The following is a 19,261-nucleotide window of genomic DNA, read 5'->3' as shown; positions in this document are numbered from 1 at the left end:
TTATCTCAGCCGGCCGATTTTATTGATAATCTGAATTTATGATGTGACATCAACCATGAAATATGTCAAATTATTGTATAATATCAAATTAATCTCGGTTAATTAAAAAATAACAATTTTTAAAGTTTCTAAACGGTACCAAATCAACCATGTAACTTGCAAGAAAGATTCAATTAGTAGGAAGTCAGATAAAACAACCACAACCACCTTGGCACCGATCTATTTTTCGAAAATATATTCACTAAATTACCCTTTTACCCATATATCGGCCTGGATTTTTTATTCGTATGGAGGGCTTTGTAGTCATTTCACAAGAAATGAAGTGCCCAGGAACCCTCAAAGCAACGGAAATAACTAACTTTTTCACCTGCTTTTCTTGATTTTGTCAGCCAGATAAACCAAACCACAATAGCTGTAATCTAATCAGCCATGCACAAAATAATGTTTGGTACAACAAGTTCATATCAGAAAAATCTCTGCAGAGCTCTTTTCGAAGTTGCATGAACATGATTAAGCTCCGATTTTCGACATTTTTTCTTTACATTTTCATTATTTGTTGCAGTATTTCTGTTATACCTCAATGTTCTTGCCAATCAAATTCCCAGAATATTGAGACTTTCTATCCATTTGGGCTTCCTCCGATTTTTTCGACACCGAATATTACTGATAATCAGCCACCAGCTACTTCTTCTCCAGATACAAGAGCAGAGCAGCCTAGAGTGCCTCCACCAGCATCAAAGTCCTCGTCGAAAAAGGCTGTGGTTAAGGCAGTTGTTGCAACAGCTGCAAGTACTATTGTTATTTCTGCATTATTTTTCTTTATGGTGCAGAGGTACATGCATAAGAAGAAAAATCGCGTTATTGCTAATGCTAGTTTCAAGAATGCTACCGCTATTGAGACGCGTAGGGGGGATGATTTTGTGAGAGTTAATGGTAATTTGAAGGGGGTGATTGTGGATGAGGAGGGCCTGGATGTGTTGTATTGGAGAAAATTGGAAGGCGAAAATAAGGCCAAGGAGGTGTTTGATAAAAATGAGTTTTTCGACACAGAGGATGAGAAAAATGTGGTTACTAGCAGAGTTGACAAGAATTCTAGGCCTGTCATTCAAGAAACTCCTTTGCTTAGAGGGAAGTCTTCCTCTTCTCATATTTGGCCTGCAGATGTCGAAAAAAGTCAGATCAAAACCGTTGTGAAACAAGGGTCATCAGTTCAGCTTACATCGCGGTCTCCACCACCAACTCCACCTCCTCCTCCTCCACCGCCAGCTCCTGCTGTTGTTTCATCATCAGCATTACCACTACCACCACCTCCACCACTGCCCAAAAAGACTCCATCTGCGCCACCACCTCCAGCGCCTAAACCAGGTGGTTTGACCACGTCGATTAAGCCACCTCCACCTGTTCCGTCTTCACTGGAGAAAGTTGCAGATAATGAAAAAGGTCAGGTGAAATTTAAGCCCTTGCATTGGGACAAGGTGAATGCTAATGTTGAGCATTCCATGGTCTGGGACAAAGTCAAAACTGGTTCTTTTAGGTAATAATAATTTTCTTTATCTGAAATTATTTATATGAACTTGGTTATCTATTTCATCTAACAGGTTTTTTGGATCTTTTCTTAACCGAATTCAGGGTTGATGGTGATCTTATGGAAGCCCTTTTCGGATCAGTGGCAACTACCCGAAATTCTCCTAAAAGAGGTAGCAATATGTCAAGTCCAAGAGGGGAAAGAACAGGTCCACCCTCTCAAATTTTCATTCTTGATGCCAGAAAGTCTCAGAACATATCTATTGTACTCCGATCTTTATCTGTTTCGCGTAAAGAAATAGTTGATGCTCTCATCGAAGGCCAAGATTTAGAGTTGGACATCCTTGAAAAGCTTAACAGAATTGCCCCTACCAAAGAAGAAGAATCTCTAATCCTGGCATTTGATGACGATCACACAAGACTTGCTGATGCGGAGTCATTTCTCTTCCATGTTCTTAAGGCCGTTCCATCTGCCTTTAGTCGATTTAGTGCGCTGTTGTTTAGATCAAATTATGATTCTGAGATTTTCCACCTTAAAGAGTCTCTGAAAACACTTGAATCTGCCTGCAAGGAGCTGAGAACTCGTGGGCTGTTACTCAAACTTCTTGAAGCCGTTCTAAAGGCTGGAAACCGAATGAATGCAGGAACCTCAAGAGGGAATGCACAAGCTTTCAACTTAACTTCTCTTCGAAAACTTTCTGATGTTAAGAGCACGGATGGGAAAACTACACTGCTTCATTTTGTTGTGGAAGAAGTAGTCCGAGCAGAAGGCAAACGTTGTGTGATCAATAGAAGTTCCAGCTTGAGCAGCAGAAGCAGAAACAGCAGAGACAAAACGACAGACAATTCTAACTCAAACGAGGACAAGGAGTTTAAAGAAAACGAGTATATTATGCTTGGCTTGCCAATTGTAGGAGGAATCAGTTCTCAGTTCTCTGATGTGAAAAAAGCTGCAGGCCTAGACTATGATGCTCTGCACAAAGCTTGTTCAACTTTATCCGATGATGTTGCAGAAATACGAAAACTTGTGGGGGAATCTGCAATGAGTGGTGGAGGAGAAGGTTTTATCAGAGAGATGAAAATCTTCCTAGATTCAGCTGAAGGAGAGCTAAGAATAGTAAAGAAGGAGTTCACAGCTATAATGGAGCTCGTAAACAGAACGACAGAATACTACCAAGCTGGAGCATCAAAGGACAAAGGGGCACAACCACTTCAGCTATTTGTTGTAGTTAAAGATTTTCTTGGAATGGTTGATCAAGTCTGTATTGACATAACCAGAAATATGCAGAAGAGAAAAACCGCAACGACATCAACTTCACCTGCATATAAAAATTCTGTAAAGTTCCCTCTATTGCCACCAAACTTCCTGTCAGACAAGTCAAAGAGCAGTTCTAGTGATTCCGATGATGATTAAAATCTTGTGTAGACCTCAAGCTTCAGTGGGAATGTTGTGCTTCACGCGATGATTAAACGCGTCTGTATTCTTTCTGTTAGGTCGAGCCTAAACGTCCATATCTGTTCGGATACAACTGCTGATGCGGGAGCCTTACATGTGTCCTACTCAAGTTCTCCGTTAGGGAGCGATAAGATTGTACATACTGCAGAGGTGAAAAGGGCTGGCAGAGAGTGCAATCTTAGTACTTATTATTCAAGTGTTGATTCTTTTCCATTCTATCTTCTTTTGCATACAAGGATTGTCACTTGATGATTCTTCCTTCAAAATTTCTTTAAGAAAGATGTTGAACTACTCCTGATTACTTGGTTATCAGCTTTGTTTTATTCTTTGATTCTAAAATGTATGTTAGCAATGCTCCTTAATGATGTTAATTTCAGGCCCCTTGTTCTTGATTTGCTCGGATCTTATCTAGCAAGAGGCTTACTGTTTAACAACTTGTATCATTCTTCTATCCATATTACAGGACCAATGAGCGGTGGAGCACTGAGAGGACCTTTCCTAGCACCACAGGATCGAAAGAACATTATTAATTATTTCAAGATTAGATAGAAAAAAACAATATCCGAATTTCTGTAGGATATGCAAGAAAGGTAATACTATTATACTTTTAAGGGGGGGAGTACAATATTTTAAGATAACTAAGTTTAAATATTTGCACATTCAGATCCAATTCTTCATAATTATCTATTGCACTAGCATTGCAACGATGTAATGAAGTACAACGCTTTCAGAGAAGCTTTTATGATTCTAAAATGCAAACTCGAAATTTAGAGACCCTAGCATCCCCTGTCGTTGTTTGCTGACAGTATGAAAGACACGACCAACTGGCCAAACAATCAGCCAGCCACTGCCAGCATCAGCGGGTAGTTCATGCTACTATATTGTCTTGCTGTTAGAATGTACTCATAATGCGGTAGATTCTCGGTGAAACAATTTCCTGTATAAGTGCATCTTTTTGTCAACTGGGGTCTTCCCCGCTGCAATTTTGTGCTACTTCACATGTATAGTACATCTTTTTATCTCGCAAAGGCTGGGATTTACATAGAGATGTCGAAGATTATGCATGCCATTCAGCTTTGTTGACCAATATTGTTCTCAACTGCCTCCTGCAAATGCCACAAAATTGTTTACAACATAACAAAATGAAAAAAGTAGGAAGTGTTTTAAGTAGATAAATAATAAAGATGGAATTAAACACCTATAATGAACATTAAATGACATGAATTACTCTAGTAACTGATATTTTTCTTAATAACTGATGTCAGTTGTCAATACTATACTGCTGTTCGTGACCTAAATGCAAACACCATCCCTCCATCAGGACCTGACAACTAGGTTCATATATCAAAAAAGAGAGGTTTATTAGCTACAGAAAGCAGATCATTCTTAATAGTTTTAACGGCACCATTGCTTTTTCATTTTGCACTTCATATATCATTCATACCAATAAGGATGCATTATTATCAAACAATTGGCGTCATCAACAAGTTGTAGGATAAAATTAAAATATTTATAAATATATAATTGCGCTAAGGTCCTTGGCACATTTAACTAGGTCTCTTACAGTCCAACCTATCCACTGATAGAAAAGCGTAAAAAGTTGAAAAAATTAGATGCAGATTATGTTAGATTGTGTTGGTCAGGGACCTGATTATATACTTGTAACCTATCTATTTAAATATCAAGTTAACTTGGAATTAAACCCGGCTATTTTTTACACGACAAGAAAACAGGACACGTATATTTAGTATTTGTGTTTGCATTTTTTGTACACGACACAAAATACACGTCCAAGATGTAGTGTCGATTTTGTGTTTACCGCTTGGGTACACGACACGACTTACACGAAATAAATAAATAAATATTATAATATAATTCAAAATTCAGTATTCAATTTTTATAACTTATATTTTATTAAAAAAAATATTATTTTCGAATATAACCTCATAAATTGTGAGGTGTGTCAGTGTGAGTCTTGTGACAGTCAAACAAGTCAATATTTTTCACGGTATACCAAAAAAAAAACCATAACTGTGTGACAGATAGACCCGTCAATTTTTGACACAACACAAATGTACACGATATAAATATATTTATAGATAAATAAGTATATTTTCATGTAGGAAATACATACATACATACATACATACATAAGTACATACATACATACATACATACATGCATAGGGTAGCACTCCGTAGCATACCCTCTTATATGGAGTTACGTAGCACACCATTACAAATATATACATAATATATATATATATATATATATATATATATATCTATTATATTTTTATGGAATATAATTACAAATTTTAATTATTAAGTCAAAAACAAAGTTATACAATTTTTTTATTCCAAAAATCATCTAAAATTATGCAATATCTCAGCACGATTCTATAACAGAATAATAATCCTCCAGAATTATTCTGTTGTAGAATCAGTTTCGAAAATAAACTTTTTTCCTTAGATTTTAAGTGTTAAATTACTTGAAATAGATATATGTGATAGTATTCTGTATTAGAATCACGTTTTATATGTATTCTATAATAAAATTTATAATAAAATTGATGATTTACAATGCTGTACTATGTAACTCCATACAAGGAGTACCTCCCTGGAATGTTAGCCAATATATATATACATGCACCAATTGGTACAAAATCGTATGCAAATATAAAGATTTAATATATATTTCACAAAATAATACATAAAAATATATTTTATAAATATATTTTAATTAAATTTTTTATTATACTTATATTGAATGTACACGAAAAGTACACGACACGCTTCAAAATGGATATCGGTTTGTGATTAGGTACACGAATTCTAAATGGGTCGGATATGGGTTTCACCTTCAAGTACACGGAACACGACAATACACGACACGAAAGTAAATGACATGAATGATTTGTGAGGTCTACTTGAAATAGATAGGTACAACATCCTCTGGTTTCCACAACAGTAGAACTATATGGAAGAAATGATGTTATTCTTCCCTTATATTATTATGGAAACACAAAAAGCAAAAACAAATCAGTAATATTACTCACAAACAGCTTTCACAGTTTAAAGATGTAATTATGATGGGTCCCTGTACGTCTTAAATTTTCCTCTAGTCAAGACAAGCATACTAATGTCAGATACGGGTAAGGGAGAAAAAGGGAAAAACTAATAATTTTATGAGGATTGATGGCTAGAAGCTGGGTGGCCCTCCTAGAAATTTAAATCAAAGGTTGAGGTTCAGCTGGAACATCTCTATCTTAATCACAGCATCTTCCTCCTCTAAAGTCAAGTTTGACATGTCAAAATAAAATACCATTCTACTAGGATTTACAGTTTGTTGCGTTAAGTCTGATCATAAATTAATAATGAAAAAGATAAGAATATTCATCCATATTGGCAACTTTGGAAGTATATAACACCTTTGGTTCTGAGCTAAGACGTCTCTTTTCTTCTTCCCTGGCATAAGACTTTTCCTTCAGATTTTTGAGAAACTGTAAATAAAAAAAAATAAAAAATAAAAAGAACAAGACATAGTAAGGTGCATGCAAAGACAACAACAGAAAGAAAAGAAGGCTATTAGTGAAGGGAAGTCACCGCTTTCCGCTTTTCTGCTCTTTCTTCACTTATTGGGCTGGAAGAAGATGAATCTGGCTTCAGATATATTCCTGCCCCGGTTTCTACGAGTGACCTGCTTTAAATTAAAAAATTGAGCATGCAAGATAGCGTATGAATTGTAAGAAGTTACTATAGAAATAGAAACTACTTTATATATAATATGTATGCAAATTTAGAAAAGGTTTAAAAAAATAAAGATGTACTTTATTAATGTGAATATTTTCCAGATACAATATGAGTCTATTAAAAATCATTAAGCACATATTATAAGCATCACTGCTTCTTCACAAATTTTCTATAATTAGACATAATTTGATAAATATAATAGGCCTGAGATATTCAGGGCTAGTTTTAGGGCTTAGCCAGACACTAAGACATAAAAATCAGAATAATATTGGCTGATCAGCTTATAATCAGGAAAATATTATTGCAGCATACACAAATTTCACATACTGTGCATAACGAAGGAAGCTAGCTAGCTGGGGCACACACATTTTTAAAGGAAAATAATGTTAGAAAATAGTTTTACACATATTAGAATTCAGTAGGTATAACACATGACTACTTATAAGCTATATATCTCAAAAACAATAACTCCTGTCATAAGACTTGGAGAGTGCTTCAAACAATGATGATTTCTCTATGACTTCAAGAGCAACAATTTTCATTTTTTCTTTATGAAAAAAAAATTTCATACAATTTTTTCTGATAATTGAGTAACAAATTTCATATATTACCTTGATGATGTAGTACTCCATTTAGTTCCAGTAAGATTTTTTTGAGCATTCATCTTCCCTGTTGCCTTCCTTGTTCTACAGACGAGTATTTATTATGAGATTAGTTAATTAAGCTAGTATACATAAAATAGGATGGTCTTATACCGTTATACAGTTTAGCAACTAATGCAACTTAAGAAGATATCAAATACTAACATTTGGTTCAGAAATTACTTAAAAAGTACAATACCAACTCGTCATAAGAGAAAATTACTGGCCACAAAAAGAAATTCCATATAAAGAATATTATGCAATGAATTGCAAGGAATAGATAGAAAGGGTATTTCAGATCTTGAACTACATATTTAGTTGCTTACAAGTACCATAACATGTATATTAATAAATACATATGCATTTTCAACATATAGGAATCTAGGATAGTAGTCTCATATTAAAATTTTGAGCAAAAAACAGATTAATAAGGCTATATACGGGTTTAAAGTTTTATCCACACTAAATCACTGATCACCAATTTGTAAAATGCAAGTTTTTGGGGGAAGGGGGTTGCATAATTTTGTGAAGAAAAGCATAAATGCTAGAAGCAATTAACTGAGAAAGCTGGACAAAAATATAATGATAATACAAGCATTGCATATTGATAAGCAATTCTACAAAAACATCAAGGGCTTCAACAATTTATGTTCAAAAGTAAACAAAATTGGCAGCATGCACTCAATTGTACGTTGTTAGATACAAGACTTTAAGACTACCTTTCATTCTCTTTCTGAGAAGTTACAGAACTTGAAGCTTGATGCTCTGATGACCCCCTTGCTGATATCTGCCCAAAATGGTGGAAATTACAGCACCTCTTAATTTAGATTGTCAAACAAGGAACAGAAAAACTTGTAGTCAAGCAAATTAGGAAGACTGAGAGGCAGCTATTTTCTTTTAGTTATCTAAAGAAGGAAAACAGTATATAGAATGACTAACCGGCCTTGAGCCACATGGATTTTCAACATGAGATGGTTGTAACTGGTTTAAATTGTTCTGGAATGACTTAAAAGCTCGTTTAACAATGTCTTTGTCCCCCATCTGCTCCATAATAAAAGACTGTCTAGATGGACTAAAGGTAACCATATCAAGAGACTTATTAAGTGCTGTAGGAGCTGCTTGTCTGATTTCTGCTCCAGAAGAAATTTTGCTCCCTGTTGATACATTTAGCTTTCGTGTTGAAGATTGAGATACAGGTCGCACCATAGGGTTTGATGCCGGCTTTGACAATCTAGAAGTGGAAGCTGATGCCGGCTTTGTCAATCTTGGAGCAGATGTTGATACCGACTTGGGTAATGCGGGACTTGATGTCGAGAGTGGCTTATACAACCTGGAGGTGGCTGCTGACCCTGTCTTAGACGGTCTTAGAGTGGAGGCTGGTACCGACTTTGACGATCTTGGAGTGGAGGTTGGTACCAGCTTAGACGATCTTGGAGTGGAGGTTGATAAGGCCTTAGATGATCTTGGAGTGGAGGTTGATAACGGCTTAGACAATATTGGAGTGGAAGTTGATACCGGCTTTGACGATCTTGGAGTGGAAGTTGATACTGGTTTAGACGATCTTGGAGTAAAGGTTGATACCAGCTTTGAAGATCTTGGAGTGGAGTTTGATACTGGCTTGGACGATCTTGGAGTGGCGTTTGATACTGGCTTGGACGATCTTGGAGTGGAGGTTGACATGGACATGGGTAATCTAGGGTTTGTGAAAGTTGACAATCCAGTTGATTTAGTTGTAGGTAAAACTGATTTCTTGTTCATATTTAAAGCTGAATTCTGCTCCTTGGTCTGCTGTACCTAATAATTAAATATAATCAACTTAAGAAGCCATATATATACAAACAAATTTAAATAAAGTTCATGAAATATTAGAATATATTATAGTTTTAGTACAACAGATCAACTAAAAGTGGCTTGGTTTAAAGGTCCGGAATAACCTTTTGATCTGTATTGTGTGCATAAGATTCAGAATTTTCCTCTTGACCCTTGACCATGCTTATCGTCTCGTCAATTATTTTCAGAGGCTTCTCATCTGTGTCATGATGCCCTTCTGATATTTTTGAAATCTCCTCCGTAATCAAATCAGCTTTTCCTGGATAATTTACTTCTTCAAACTGTAATTTCCCATTTATTTTTTCACCTACGGTCTCAACCGGTGTGTTTTGGCATTCAAAAGAATTTCCATTCCTATCCACGTCTGCTGGCTCATTAACAAGGCTGCTACTCACCTCACTGAGCGAATTTGTTTCTAACTCAACTTCTTCAGAAAAGCTCTGACCATTTAGTATACCACGTTCAGGTTCAGCATCGGTCCCAGAAGTGCTTGTTGAACAATCTGTGCAATTTAATTCATTTGATCTTGAAGAATCAGTTCTCATCATCTTCTCCTGCTCTAATAATTCAGCCTTCTTAGCAGCAATCTTCTTATAGTGGGCTTCGAAATATGCTTTCTTCTGAGCAACAGATCCAGGGGTTGAACACTTTTCTACTTCTTCCAAGTACTTATTTGGCGAGAAAGTTGACCATTTCTCCCATGAAAGTGAATCATTTTCAAATCTACCAAATGAAATCGATACTTCCAAAGCACCCTTAGGGCTAACGGAGCCTCCCATCTGATATATTAACATATAAAACACCATAATCTAATCTAGAAACAATAACATATCATGAATTTTTCGGGACACTTACTGTAAATAAACAAGAAATTAAACAAGCACGGCATTTCTAGATTTAACACTTGCAAAAAAGACTAAAAAATAATAGCTAAGCCTTGCGTCTGTTTAATCAACACAATTCCAAATAAATCGAATAATTCAACAAAGGAACAGTAGGACAACTCATAACACCGCATCACAAATTCCCAAACTCCTATTGATAGTGATTAACAAGAAACTACAACAATCGAGACAAATTCCGAATTACCACTTGTGAACAACCTTAATAATCGACAAAAGTTAACATATCCGACAAGAAAGTGTACCTTATTTTGGACATCTGGTGCATTCACCACAGATTCACCCATTGATTCTCTTGACAACAAACTTGAATGATCCCAAATCTTCAGAACTCTATATGCACATCACTACCTAAGACAAGCATGCACAAATTATATACACCAAACTATAAAAATTATATTACTAGATCAAGATGAGGACAAAAAGAAGATTAAAAAAATGGCAAACAAACAAGGCCTATACATGTGCTATGTTTTCTACTGTGCTGTATAAAGTAGAACTAATACACAACATTTCTTCTAACAATAAATCTAAAGACAGCCCCATTGTCAAATCAACACAATCACATAACACATTAAGAAAAAGAGAAAAAAAAAATCCAACTTTCATCATAATTACTCAAAAAAGGCCTCACCTTTATACAAGTGAGGTACTATGTGAGCATAAAAAGCATAAAGCAGGAAACTTTAGAGCAAATAATTAGTGGGTACGCGAGAAAACGTAAAGGGGTGCCAAGATTTTACATAAAGAACTTACAAATCAGGATCTTGAGTTGAATTATGGATAAATTTACCAAAAGGGTTTGTGAAATAAAGGGAATTAGAGGTGACCCAGTAAATTAATGATGGAGATGAGGCAGTAGAAAGTAGTAGATAGGGATGGTGAAGTTGAGCCCACTGGAACTGCAACTAGATCAGTGGAATTTTCAAGTGTTGATAAGTGTGTGTTGTGCAGGAGAGAGATGGGGAGAGAGAGAGTTGGACGAGAGAGATTTGTGGATCAATAATGGAGGCAGCATGTTCAAAGAATGGACCCAGTGAAATTTAATTATTGTTTGAACTTATTTATTTCTGAAACCGCTCTCAAAACTGTACTACCATGATTAAGCTTTATGATATTTTGACCAAAATTTTCAAGAATATGGGCTCATAATGTAAATGTTTAAACATAATGTTTCCTCGCGGAATTTAATGGCGCAGTTAATTAATTTGTAGGGTTCAGATTGGTAGAACTAGTATTGATTTCTTTCATCACAAATAAAGAAGAAGATATATCCATATTGATAGTATTGTTTTCTTATTTGTTTTTAAATTAAAAACTGTTACATGATGATTCGTGTTACATGATGATATGTGTTTGTATAGAAGTGTAACATGTTAGATTCGTATAATTGTTTTTATTTTTTAGTAGAACACATATGGAGAAAATGTGATCTCACTTTTCATATTTATTTTACATATGAGTGGTCAAGAAATTTCTGATAAAATGATTACAAATTATTTCTTCAATTGCTCCTTCGTCTCTAAAAACTTTTTCCATTTAAAATGTTGGGACTGCTCATAAAATGAAACAAATTATTAATTTACATCTAATCTATAAAACTAAATATAGTCATAAGTGATTTTGTTGGATTCGTATTTGTGAGTACTTTAATATGGTGAAATTTTTATATTTAATACTAATACAAAATTAAAGATATTAATAATCAAAAATGTGTTGGCAAACGTGATAAAAAGATCAAGAAAAGTATTAAGAGACTGATGGAGTATTATAGTTTAATAAATGGATACGATTTGGTATAACTATGAACGAGTTTTACTTTTTATAGAGTTTTTATTTTTTTCCAAAAAAAATTGCTAATGCGGGTGATTTTGAAGAAATGCGAGAAAGAAGAGAAATAAAAAAATCTTGAAAAAATATCTATTCTTGATACAACTTTTTCAAAAATATTGGATATTTATTTCTCATTATAAATTTAGAATTAATATGAAAAAGGGAAAAAAGAAAAAGAGAGGAAAAGGTATGCTTGTGAGCCAAGGGAGATCTGCCATCATCAGAATATAGTAATTCACTTCAAAGTTTTCATTAACAAAACAATGTTACAACTTACATCAACAAAATGCGACTATTATGTTTTGCCGGAAAGCTGCAACAGTTGTCTAACATTTTTTTTTTTTTTATCAGTACATATTTTTTATCAGAATTTCTGACACATGTATGTTAAAATATATTATTAATAATTTAGTTATATTTCCAAATTTTTGATGACAATATAAAAGATTATTATATCTTTCAGCAAATAAATAACAATAACTCTTGGACGATTATCTTATTTTATTCTTTTTTCTTACTTGTGCTTTTGATGTTTTGGTCAAGGGCCGGTTTTCCGTCCAGGTCTTTGTAGTGTGATTGTAAATTTGTGCATGTAGAGTAATTTGAAAAATGTTGTTACAGAAATAAAATAACCGTTTAATAACTTTTTTGATATTTACGCATTTTGAATAATAATATAAAAATAAAATTTGATAATTAAGTCTTTATTTAAAAATTGATATGAAGTTTTTTCAAAAATACTTTTATCTAAAAACTATTTTTAACCAAAAATTATCATTTGGAGAAGGAACTTAAATTTACCAAATATTTATGCAAAAAACCTGTTTTTGGTGTCAATCCCAACGGGATGAAATAATAAATCTATTAATATTTAATTGATAATTTGAGAAAGATGGCGATATTAATTTTTATATTGTAAATATTTTTTGTAAAAAAATTTGAAATGTTGAAATTAAATTTATATTTTAAAAAGAATAAATATAAAACATGGGACTAATACTGTAGGCAAATAGTTGTCACTTACAGCCGGCTAATTAACTGAAATTGCATCTGATTATATGTAGTTGCAGATCGTATTTTTGCAAATATTTCTAAAAAAATTAATGATTTTTATAAATATTTTTAAGGATAAAGTTAAATCACAATTTTTTTTTTTTTTAAAAATGACAGTTTTGATAAATTCCCGTAATCTTATTATGCACGTCTTACATATAAGGAATCATCGATATTTATGCAAAGAGAACCATGAAAAAGAGAGCCGGAAATTTAAAGAAGTTCAGTAGCCAGAGCAGAGAATACTGTATGCTATGAATGTACTCCCTCCGTCCCATTTTATGTGACCCTTATTCCTTTTTGGGACGTCCCAAAAAGAATGAACCTACAATACTTACTATTTTTGAACACTACTTTTCACTATTACACCCACTACTTTCTTCCACTATCTCTTTTCTATAATAATATAAACACTATTACACCCACTATCTTCCTCCACTATCTCAAATCTATTATTAAATATTGGTAGGTCCCACCACTTTACCCACTTTTCAACTAAACTTACTACATTTTTCTTAATCTCCGTGAAAGTCAAACCAGCTCACTCTTTTTGGGACGGAGGGAGTACAATATTAGACGTGGGCTCTGGGTAAGATTAACTTCTAAGATTATCATCTGGGCCAGGATTAACTTAGAAGAGAGAAATGTCTTTAATGGTCATATTCATATGGGCCCAATTCCCTGCACCAATTGTCCTATTCCTGCAAATATTGCTCTTACGCTACTCAATCCCCTTTCTCCGAAGTGAATGCATATAAAAAACTTGTATGCACACTGTCCAAAATCAAATTCCATCACCAAAAATCATGAAAAAATGTTCACTATTTTTCTGCCTGTTGATTGTAGTAGGCTTTGTGAAACCCGATCCCGATCCGCTCCAAGATTACTGCATTGCAGATACAAAAACTCCGCAAACTTTCTTCTGCAATGGGGCACCATGCATTGATCCTGCCCAAGCAAAAGCTTCTCATTTTGCCACTTCTGCTTTGTCCAAGCCTGGTAACACCCGAGGCAACCCGTTCGGCTTCAATGTCACTCTTGCCAATATCAGGAACTTACCAGGACTCAACACATTGGGCTTAACTATGGCTCGGGTTGATATAGCACCAGATGGCCTTATACCTCCCCACGCCCATCCTCGTGCCTCAGAGGTGACTACACTAATTAAAGGGTCACTTCTTGTCGGATTTGTGGACACGTCTAATCGTCTGTATACTCAGCAATTGCGGCCTGGTGACACATTTGTCTTCCCTAAAGGCCTTGTCCATTATTTATACAATCTGGACTCAAAATCCGCAGCTTTGACAGTATCAGGCCTGAATAGCCAGAATCCTGGTGCACAAATTGCGTCGCTTGCTTCATTCACGTCAAAGCCGTCCATACCTGACGTAATTCTGACCAAGGCGTATCAGATTAATGGTCAAGATGTAACGAAGATTCGACAGAACCTTGGCGGGTAATTTCATTTGAAATGGGAATTACCAATAAGATGAATGTGCACTTTTGTTGTTAAAATCGAACATGTTCAAGTCCTGTCGTAAATATTTCATGCAATTTTTGCTAAAAACCTCCTCCATACCAGATCATAAGTGTACCGAGACTATAACAGTTTCATCATCATTTTACATTGAGTTTTCACACGAATCATGATATTCTTATTACACATTTTACAAGTGACAAAAGAATAACTTCCAGCAGTCTTTAAACATACACACACATATAAATAAATTAAGCAGAGTTCTAAATATGATAATCAAAACTCTATATTACTCCTGAGACAATTGTTTCACAAGAAATGTTACACGAATCGCGATATAATATAATTTTTCGTGACTGGTTTATGAAATATCACATGAATTCACGATATTATTGACTTGGATAAAAATTTGATGGTCCCTCATAAATCATAATTTTATACTCACGTGTGTACTATGTTTGTCCATTTTACTCCTACCGTCCTCCTTCCCATTTTACATGACCTTATTAATTTTACACGCTTTTTTAGGTATATAAAAGAGATATTTGTATATAATATTTTTTTGTGATTTCATTTTTGTATAAAAATTTAAATTTCTACATAAAATAAAAATTATATATAAATACATTTATCGAACATATTAAAATTCGGGTAAACAATAAACCCCATATAAGTGGGAGTGACAGAGTAATTGGTTAGTGCTCTTGAGAGAGTAATTTGTCAGAAGCCTGCCTCTTGATTTACTAGTTGATTGGCCCGGTGCTCCGCTACAGGGGTGAGCAAAAAACTGAATTGAAACCGTAACAGAAACCGGTGAAAATCGATAAAAACTGAATCGCCCAAAACTGAACCGATCCGAAATCGAAAATTTAAAAACCGAACCGATTACAACCGTTGCGGTTCCGATTTTAGGCCAAACCCGAACCGCAAAAACCCGAACCGAACCGATTATTAAAATGAATATTATATATATATACACGTATGTATAACACATAATTTATATAATTATTTATATATAATATGTAATGAACAAAGTAAAATGGAGACAACGGATGTTATTAGGAAGTGAGGTTGAAATGTGTTGAGGTTGTTTTGTTAAAATTGTTTTATCCGAACGTGTTCTTCCACCGAGTATTTTTTTTAGTCACTACAATTGAGTCGCTAATCTACTTCCATCATGATCCCCACAGAATATATAAGTTTTCATTTGTAATCTAATCTTGTTTCAATCCAATAATATAATAATGTGGTTCATTATTAATTTTGAAGTATATATTGAATCAACATAAGTTATCTACTATTTTAATTTGGAATCATGTTTCTTATTTTTATTTATTGCGGTTTTAAAACCGAAACCAAAACGTTTGAAACCGAACCGAGGTTTTTTGAAACCGAAACCGATCCAGCGGTTCGGTTGCGGTTGCGGTTTTCAATTTTAAAAACCTAAGACTTGCGGTTCCGGTTGCGGTTTTACCCTAAAACCGCACTGATCCGCACAGCGCTCTCCCCTAACGGTAAGTAATAGTTGTAAATGAGTCAAAATTTTATTTTATATTAATAATTGTAAATAAGTTTTGAAATTTTATTTTATATCAAAAAATCTACTAATATCACAATTCATTTATGGAGTCTCCAATGAGAACAAAGTGATATTGTAACCATTAGACTAAACATAAATTCAAAATTAAATGATAACATTAGATAAGAATTCATATATTATAACAAACCTTGGCAAGAAGTAAACTATTACAGTGTAGCACAGATAATCTACCTACTTATTATATATATAAGTAGGTAGATTACAAGAATACCAGCCAAAAATTTATTTAATGCACTAAAATTATTAAATGTTATTGATTACTTTAATTACACATAAAACAACGACATTAATTACGCTTATCATCTTACAACTTTAATCAATTAACACAAAAAATATTCATGTGTATTGTTTTTTGACTTTTTATTTAAATTTCACAATCATAATCACTAAATTGATATCCCAAAAATTTCATTTATTTTACACACTTTCAGGTTGATTCAATCTTAAACATTGCCAATTCTACACACTTTCCAGTTGATTCAGTCTTAAACATTAAAAATTATACATTGAGTCCGGATATATCTTAAATATTATCAAAATATCACTACGCCATATATGGCCTATCGCAATGGTATGAACTCGAGTGTTGCCAAATTATGTTGCATTAGTCATTAATCCATACCTACCGCAACAATAACCTTTCATGTCCATTTGATGTTGCAATAGCCAACACTATGTGTTGCATAGAGTATTAGTAAAATAACTAGCATAAAATCCCGTGCAAGGCACGGGCCTCTATTTAAATTCAATTTTTACAGTAATATATATTACTCAAAAAGAAAAGACAGAAAAATGGTTGAAACTTTCAATATGAATAGGAAATTTTAAAAAATAAAAAGCTAATTGAAATTTTAATGTATATCTATGATACAAATAATTAAATAAAAACTCAGTATGACACTCTCCAACCCACAAAGTAATATACTTTACAAACCCCTGACTCTACATCCATGTATCACTGACATGTGATTTTTATTTGAAACAATTCTAGATTAAATCAAGTTTATGTGATTCACAAAAGAACATAGACAGCTAGCTGTACCATTATCTGCAAAAGATAAAATACATGAACTATATTAGTAACATTGCATCACAAAGAAATATTCCCCTTGACATCTTTTGCACCTACGACGGTAACAAAAAGTAAACCTGCTCTGTACACATGACTGGACCTGGACTCGGACCGTTTTATTGAACTATTTTTCATAGAATGTTGTAGAACAACAGAGCGGCTTCTTTCATAATCTTCTTTAAAAGGTACAAAGGTTAGGTCTAACATAATTTGCCCCCTCTGTTTTCTGTCACGAGTGTCCTTAGGATTTATGTTCTTAAGCAGATTCACTGCAAATTCCTTTCTCTCGTGTGGCACAAGTAGCTTCAACGGGCTGAGTTGCATATCGAGCTTGTCATGTCGCCCAACCTAGCAATCAGATTGAAAGATATATCTTATTCAGATTCCGGATTCATATTGGTAAATGAAGTCCGCTTCACCAAATAGCATATCCTGAGCAAACCTTTATAATTAAAAGTACATCAAGTTTCTGATATAAGTTACAAGAGCATCTTTATTCATAATGACTATGATCACCATCATAGATTCATAGTAATTGGTTTAAGATATAGGTTCTAGACAAGGGAGCCCTTTGAAAACAAAGCCCATTCGCAATTTGGGATTATGATATTAAAATTCTATGTGTTCAATAAATAAAATAACAATACGCATTAAGCATTATGGTATCAACTATATAATTTTACTTGATTAGACAGAATTATATTTGATCAAATATTTGATAAAAAAAACCTTTTCCTAGTCCTAGACATGTATCCGGATGACCTAGGTCTGAGGATCCTTTTCGGTAAGCTTAAAGTCCGCGTTCCACCCTGGGTTCAAATTGTTCATCTTAATGGAGGTCTTTTTAGCGGGAAGTCTTTCACCACTTAGACTGAGTTTCAGATAAGGATCAGATGGCACTCAGCAAGTGCATCTTCAGAAACTTCTCTGTACGTAAAACCTTCACATGCAGTAACCCTATGGGCTTCTTGGCAACCCCCTGTATAAAATGGGTTATATCACAGGAGGAACGATGCTGCTCATTAATATTAGCTGTGCTGGTTTCCACCACAAAGAGAGTGACATTTGTAAAAGAAAATTATGTCTTCCCCATGATCAAATTATGTCTCCCTCTCCAAAATGAAATGACCAAAATAAGAGTTGGTGCAGAATTGATCTTAATTGGTCACTTCTTTTCATCTGAGGCTGCACAATAGAGTGGAGAGAAGGCTGTATAACAGAGGTTAGAGCCTAGTAAGAAGTAATTACACAGCGAGGTGATCATGGCAGTTGGCACGTCTATAATTCAATGTTCAATAGGGTTATCCAATGCTGAATAGGGTTAATCTTTAACCCCGGCCGGCGGCCGCTAATCTCAAGCACACAACAGAAATGGTACAAGCTCCATTTTCTCCAAATTTAGGTTTAAACTTTAAATTTCCATCCTTAAGGATTTTCACTTCCATTCCGTGAAGCATAATCCAAATTTCCAAAAGAAACTCTAATTCTTCCACTACCAAGTCTATATATCCCGTTAGATGTCATCTAAAACAGATCAATTCTGGTGTACAATAATGCTAAAAGGGTGATTTACCAAGCGATCTGCAATCAATAGATAAGACATACTAGTAGAATATTATATACTATTAAGTGCTAACGCCAATAATAGAATCATCATTTTTTAAATTTAAAAGCATTCACTTAGCAACAAAAAAAACTGAAGGAAAAAACTCAATCAATACACACGAGTACGTATGCTATTCAGTGAACAAACCTCTGTCTTGAGATTAATTGTCTCTGGGAGGTAAATTTATGATGCCTCTTCTTCCATTACCGTCCACCCAATGTCTCCGATGACTCTGAGCTCTGCATTTGAATGTAAATTAGACTGTTTGATCATTATACATGTTTTATTTACTGATCCATCATTATAATTAATCAGGTATAGTATTCACAAATTGTGATCCATACATTTTTTCTGCTCCTTCGACCACCATAATTCCTATTTGAAAGAGTAAAGCTGTAAAGAATACAAAGCCAAAATGACAAATCAAGTAAACATAGTATGACAGACATAAAGAATATTCAACTAAAACCTTGACATTTATCAATCAAATCATGTCAACCAACCTTCCTTGACAG

The 19,261-nt window shown here is 34.2% G+C and overlaps 3 protein-coding genes across 12 annotated transcripts; 2 read left to right on the top strand and 1 right to left on the bottom strand.

The window, feature by feature from the left end:
• The first annotated feature begins 370 nt into the window (after window positions 1-370).
• Window positions 371-3,374, top strand: LOC108194206 (formin-like protein 8). The gene is made up of 2 exons (XM_017361125.2): window positions 371-1,534; window positions 1,630-3,374. Exons 1-2 carry the CDS (start codon window positions 501-503, stop codon window positions 2,936-2,938), a joined length of 2,343 nt encoding a protein of 780 aa, XP_017216614.1. The 5' UTR covers window positions 371-500; the 3' UTR covers window positions 2,939-3,374.
• A 211-nt stretch (window positions 3,375-3,585) lies between these two features.
• LOC108196030 (flocculation protein FLO11) lies at window positions 3,586-11,177 on the bottom strand. Of its 10 annotated transcripts, none has more exons than XM_017363092.2 (9): window positions 10,862-11,177; window positions 10,351-10,452; window positions 9,308-9,982; window positions 8,313-9,167; window positions 8,093-8,160; window positions 7,344-7,418; window positions 6,586-6,679; window positions 6,411-6,482; window positions 3,586-4,086 (listed from the first exon to the last, which is right to left on the bottom strand). In XM_017363092.2, exons 2-9 carry the CDS (start codon window positions 10,390-10,392, stop codon window positions 4,051-4,053), a joined length of 1,917 nt encoding a protein of 638 aa, XP_017218581.1. In that variant the 5' UTR covers window positions 10,393-10,452; window positions 10,862-11,177; the 3' UTR covers window positions 3,586-4,050. The 10 variants fall into 10 exon arrangements, with proteins under 10 accessions (XP_017218581.1, XP_063937871.1, XP_063937873.1 ...); XM_064081801.1 differs by having other exon boundaries at window positions 8,313-9,161; window positions 10,351-10,456; window positions 10,740-11,151; XM_064081803.1 differs by having other exon boundaries at window positions 8,313-9,158; window positions 10,351-10,456; window positions 10,740-11,151.
• A 2,576-nt stretch (window positions 11,178-13,753) lies between these two features.
• On the top strand, window positions 13,754-14,654 carry LOC108196031 (germin-like protein subfamily 1 member 1). The gene has a single exon (XM_017363096.2). It carries the CDS (start codon window positions 13,759-13,761, stop codon window positions 14,449-14,451), a length of 693 nt encoding a protein of 230 aa, XP_017218585.2. The 5' UTR covers window positions 13,754-13,758; the 3' UTR covers window positions 14,452-14,654.
• The last annotated feature ends 4,607 nt before the right edge of the window (window positions 14,655-19,261 follow it).

Source organism: Daucus carota, chromosome 7, assembly GCF_001625215.2.
Source record: "Daucus carota subsp. sativus chromosome 7, DH1 v3.0, whole genome shotgun sequence".
Taxonomy (NCBI): domain Eukaryota; kingdom Viridiplantae; phylum Streptophyta; class Magnoliopsida; order Apiales; family Apiaceae; genus Daucus; species Daucus carota.
Note: the sequence above shows the minus strand (reverse complement) of the source record. Positions and strands in the feature narration are given on the sequence as shown.